A 6,000-nucleotide genomic window follows, 5' to 3' on the forward strand; every position below is an offset into this window, starting at 1 on the left:
AGGGAAATCAGAGAAGCATCCCCTTTCATGATAGCCACAAACAACATAAAATATCTTTGGGTAACTCTAACCAAGGAAGTTAAAGATCTATTTGACAAGAACTTTAAGGCATTGAAGAACAAAATTGAAGAGGATACTGTAGTAGTAAGGAGTGGTGGGGCTGCGTCCCTGGCACCCGGCCGCCCCCACGGCTGGCTTTACCCAAAATAACTACACTGAAACTGTATTCTTTTAAACACCGCTTGGCCCATTTCTATCTAGCCTCTTCTAGGCTAGCCCTCGCACCTGGACTAGCCCATTTCTAATAATCTGCTGTAGCCCACGAGCTGGCTTACCAGGAATGATCTTAACCTGCATCTGCGTGGGGTAGAAGAATCATGGCGACTCCCTGACTCAGCTTCTTTCTCCCAGCCTTCCGTTCTGTTTACTCCATCCAACTAAGAGTGGGCCTATCAAATGGGCCAAGGCAGTTTCTTTATTGCTTAACCAATGAAATCAACAGATTGAACCAAGGAAGTGAAAGATCTATTTGACAAAAACATTAAGGCATTGAAGAACAAAATTGAAGAGGATACCAGAAAATGGAAGTATCTCCCTTGCTCTTGGATTGGGAGGATCAACATAATAAAAATGGCAATTCTACCAAAGGCAATTTATAGATTCATTGCAATCCCCCTCAAAATCCCATCAAAATTTTTCACAGATCTTGAGAGAACAATAATCGACTTTATATGGAAAAACAAAAAAACCCAGGATAGCCAAAATAATCTTATACAATAAAGGAACTTCTGGAGCCATTACCATCCCTGACTTCAAACTCTATTACAGAGCTACAGTAATGGAAACAGTGTGGTATTGGCATTAAAAAACAGAGAAGTCGACCAATGGAATTGTATAGAAGACCCGGATTTTAACCCACAAACCTATGAACACCTCATTTTTGATAAAGGAGCTAAAAGCATACAGTGGAAGAACTAAAGCATCTTCAACAAAGGGTGCTAGCATAACTGGATGTCAATCTGTAGAAGAATGAAAATAGATCCATATCTATCACTATGCACAAAACTCAAGTCCAAATGGATCAAAGACCTCAATATCAATCTGAACACACTGAACCTGATAGAAGAGAAAGTGGGAAGTATACTACAACAAATGGGCACAGGAGATCACTTCCTATGTATAACCCCAGCAGCACAGACATTAAGGGAAACATTGAATAAATGGGTCCTCCTGAAACTGAGATGCTTCTGTAAAGCAAAGGACACTATCACTAAGACAAAAAGGCAGCCTACTGACTGGGAGAAGATCTTCACCAACCCTGCAACAGACAAAGGTCTGATCTCCAAAATATATAAACAACTCAAGAAAATAAACATTAAAATGATAATTAACCCAATTAAAAAATGGTTCATGGAACTGAACAGAGAATTCTCAACAGAAGAAGTTCAAATGGCCAAAAGACACTTAAGGTCATGCTCTACCTCCTTAGCAATCAGAGAAATGCAAATCAAAACAACTTTGAGATATCATCTTACACCCGTCAGAATGGCTAAAATCAAAAACACCAATGATAGCCTCTGCTGGAGAGGTTGTGGAGAAAGGGATACACTCATCCATTGCTGGTGGGAATGCAAACTTGTGCAACCACTTTGGAAAACAGTGTGGCGGTTTCTCAGGAAATTCGGGATCATCCTACCCCTGGACCCAGCAATACCACTCTTGGGAATATACCCAAGAGATACCCTATCATATGACAAAAGCATTTGTTCAACTATCTTCATAGCAGCATTATTTGTTATAGCCAGAACCTGGAAACAACCTAGATGTCCTTCAATAGAAGAATGGATGAAGAAAGTGTGGAATATATACACATTAGAGTACTACTCAGTGGTAAAAAACAATGACTTCTCGAATTTTGCATGCAAATGGATGGAAATAGAAAACACTATCCTGAGTGAGGTATCCCAGACCCAAAAAGAGGAACATGGGATGTACTCACTCATAATTGGTTTCTAGCCACAAATAATAGTCATTGAGTCTATAATCTATGATCCTAAAGAAGCGAAATAAGAAGGTGAACCCAAAGAAAAACATATAGTTGTTATCCTGGGTATGGGAAGTAGACAAGATTGCCGGACAAAAATTTGGGAACTTGGGTGTGGAGTGGGACGGGGGTAAGGGGAGATAGGGAGAGAAAAGTTAGAAGGGGAGAATGGGGAGAACTTGGAGAAACAGGATGATTGGGAGAAAGGAAGGTTGGATAGAGTAGCAGGGAATCACATAACTTAATTAATAGAGCCATCGTAGGGTTGGCAAGAGACTTGACCCTAGAGGGGCTCCCAGGTGCCCAGGGCGATGTCCCCAGTTAGGTCCTTGAGCAGCTGAGGATAGAGAACCTGAAATGACCCTATCCTATAGTCATACTGATGAATATCTTGCATATCACCATAGAACCTTCATCTGGCGATGGATGGAGATAGAGACAGAGACCCACACTGGAGCATCAGACTGAGCTCCCAAGGTCCCAATGAAGAGCAGAAGGAGGGAGAACATGAGCAAAGAAGTCAGGACCACAAGGGGTGCACCCACCCACTGACACAGTGGGGCTGATCTATTGGAAGCTCACCAATGCCATCTGGACTGTGACTGAAAAAGCATGGGATAAAACCATACTCTTTGAACATGGCGGACAATGAGGGCTGATGGGAAGCCAAAGAAAATGGCACTGGGTTTTGATCCTACTTCATGTTCTGGCTTTGTGGGAGCCTAGCCAGTATGGATGTTAACCTTCCTAGACCTGGATGGAGTGGGGTGGACCTTGGACTTTCCACAGGGCAGGGAACCCTGACTGCTCTTCGGACTGGCAAGGGAGTGGAAGAGGAGTGGGGGAAGGGGGAAAGGAGTGGGGGAATGAGGAGAAGAGTGGGAGGAGAGGAGGGAAATGGGAGGCTGGGAGGAGGCGGGAATTTCTTTTTTTTTCTTTCAATAAAAAAATAAAGAATAGTTCATTCCTTGTTATGATCTAGATTGCCTATTTTTCCTCAATGGGTCATTACCTAGATGAGACATTTATACTTGGAAAACATTCCAAAATTCTTAAATGTTATTCTGTATCTTTGGTTGGAAATTAATATATCGTATGCTTGATAGAGAGTATTGACCAAATTTGGTACCTTATTGGAGTCTTTTAGTCACCCTTAAAAATGTAGATATTAATAATGTATACCTCCATGTGTGTAGAGCAATTATTTTAGAGACACCATGAATTTCTATGAATTGAGAACCACTAGCACCTCAGAGCCTTCTCTGTTCTCTGTGAATGTGGCTTTACCTACTTCTCCTGTCTCCTTTATGATTCTGTTGGAAGCAGCCTCTGCATTTACCTTATAGATTCATGATCAAATGGTCCTAGTTATTTTCCTTTTGACCCACACATACAAAAAAGAAAGTAGAAAGAGTACAACTAGGCATGGAATACTCTCTTAATGTCTGGATCTTCCATAGGCAATGTCATTGAACACAAACTAGGGGAGTGGAGCAACTGCCTACTCTGCCTGAATGACCTGATCTTATTGTTGCAATACACATGGCATGCAATTAAAGCAGATATGGTATCGAAGAATCCACTGCTCAACTGAAGACTTGTAAAGGTATCAAAATCAAGAAACATGACATAAGGCACCTTTTACATTTATTGTGTGGAGCAGCAGAAGTTATAAATACATTCAAAATTTCTAGTTAACCAAAAAAACCTACAAAATAGAAAATTTTGAGGATAGTTACTAGATTTTTTCTTAGTTTAGGATTTAGCTCTTCCAAGTTGTTTTCAGTACTTTTGTTCCCCCAAATTACTGTCTATCCTGATAGAGTTTGTTTTTCACAGTATATAAACTTTGTACAATCTATTCTCTGCCAAAAAAAAAAAAAACTGCTTGCTCAGCTAAAAGGCACCTGAATCATTTTGGTTGGAACTCTTTTGTATGATAACTAATATTCTGACTTAAGTCAATCATCCACTAACACAGTGGGCATCTTCTTTTCCCACAAAAACAAGTATTCAACTTGTTTCATAAGGAAATAATAATGTAACAAAACCACAATCAATAAAGAGATTCTATAGCAACACTCAACAGAAAAACCCCAAGGAAGACATGTTACCTTATGTTTTATTTCAGTGTAATAAAACTAAAAATATAGGGTAAAGGGGGAGGCATAAAATCAAGGACTGGAAGATTGATTAAGGATCCTTGTATGATTTTGTAAATTTTTGACTTACCTGAGCTTCAGTAGTCCATCACATGCTGAAGATATTTTTTAAAATTTAAATGTGTAGGTTTATATTTCTAAATTAATGTTACACATCTCACATGTTAATGTTTATTAAATAGTATTTTCATATGAGGTGCAAGTGTTTCAAAAGTCAGTATGGAAAGGTACATATATTCAACATACAAATCTAAAAGGGATATTTTCTCACCCAGTAGACAAACAAAGACAAGAAAGCAGGCAGAGTGTGACATTAAGTAACTATTTCAAGTAGCAAATATGATCGGTCTTGCAATGAAGTATAAATATCACAAATATACAATGGCAATAAAGTATAATTATAACATAATTATGTTTAATATCTATAATTATAATTAACAAATTAAAATATATCAAATGTTATTCTTAAGGAGGTATAATGATTAGGATAAAATGTATATGCTAAAAAGAATTGTAAAATAGTTACAAACAAGTCAATATCAATATCCAATTTTACTCCCCATATTAAGAAATCACAATGAAATAAAGCTGTCACCAAATTAAACTTAGAAAACCTGTCTGTGTTGTGTTTAAAAAAACAGTAGATTGTGACTAAACATTCTGTTTAGGGTTTTTTTCAAGGCAACTTTGACATCTTTGTTCCTCAAGCTGTAGATTAAAGGGTTCATCATAGGAACCACAATGCTGTAAAATATGGAAGAGAACTTTGCCTCACCCATAGATACAGCTGAAGAAGGTTTGAGATACATAAATGCACTTGATCCAAAGAACATAGAAACAGCAATTATATGGGAACTGCAAGTGCTGAAGGCTTTAGACCTGCCTTCAGTGGATCTTATTTTGAGGATGGAGGAGAGGATGAAGCCATAAGAGGTAAAGATGATGACTGTGGGCACAATGATGTCTTTTCCTGTCACAATGAATAGCTCTATCTCATTGGCATAAGTACTGGTACAGGACAGCTGCAGTAAAGGGAGAAGATCACAGAAATAGTGATTGATGGTGTTTGCATCACAGAAGGTTAGTCTCAGGACACATCCTGTGTGGATCATGGCACCAGAAAGTCCCATGAAGTATGAACCAAGCATTAGATAGGAACATGTCTTTGGAGACATGACAGCACTATACAAGAGTGGATTGCAAATAGCCACATAGCGATCATAGGCCATTGCTGTCAGCACATAACATTCAGAAATGGCAAAAAAGCCAAAGAAGTAGAATTGGGTCATGCATCCCATGTAAGAGATAATGTTCTTCTCTAGTATAAAGTTCATTAGCATTTTGGGTGTGATCAAAGATGAATAACAGAGATCTATGAAGGACAAGTTAAAGAGGAAAAAGTACATGGGTTTGTGAAGGTAAGGATTTAACACAATTAAAATGATCAAAGCCAAATTTCCAAATGCAGTTATCACATATGTTATTAGAAAAATTAGGAAAAGGGGCATTTGGAGGTCTGGCTGGTCTGTTAACCCCAAGAGAATGAATTCAGTTACTGAAGAACCATTTACCAGAGCCATTCTTTGTTCAAGAATCTGTAGACATAATAGAATCTCACAGGTCTTCCAATAAATTTTTTTCTTACAAAGTTGAGATATAAGTAGGGGGTATCTGCAAAGAATAAGCTGATATCAGTGAAACCACCTCACACCATCATGAAGTGAAATGACAATCAGTTTCCAAGTTAGAATCTAGTTAAATAAAGCTGAAAATATTTATAACTCTGTACATTGT

The 6,000-nt window shown here is 38.3% G+C and overlaps 1 protein-coding gene across 1 annotated transcript; it reads right to left on the bottom strand.

Annotated features, from left to right (window-relative positions):
* Positions 1-4,835: 4,835 nt before the first annotated feature.
* LOC142846676 (olfactory receptor 8B8-like) lies at positions 4,836-5,795 on the bottom strand. The gene has a single exon (XM_075967522.1). It carries the CDS (start codon positions 5,784-5,786, stop codon positions 4,836-4,838), a length of 951 nt encoding a protein of 316 aa, XP_075823637.1. The 5' UTR covers positions 5,787-5,795.
* Between the last annotated feature and the right edge of the window lie 205 nt (positions 5,796-6,000).

This window comes from Microtus pennsylvanicus, chromosome 3 (genome assembly GCF_037038515.1).
Source record: "Microtus pennsylvanicus isolate mMicPen1 chromosome 3, mMicPen1.hap1, whole genome shotgun sequence".
Lineage (NCBI taxonomy): Eukaryota > Metazoa > Chordata > Mammalia > Rodentia > Cricetidae > Microtus > Microtus pennsylvanicus.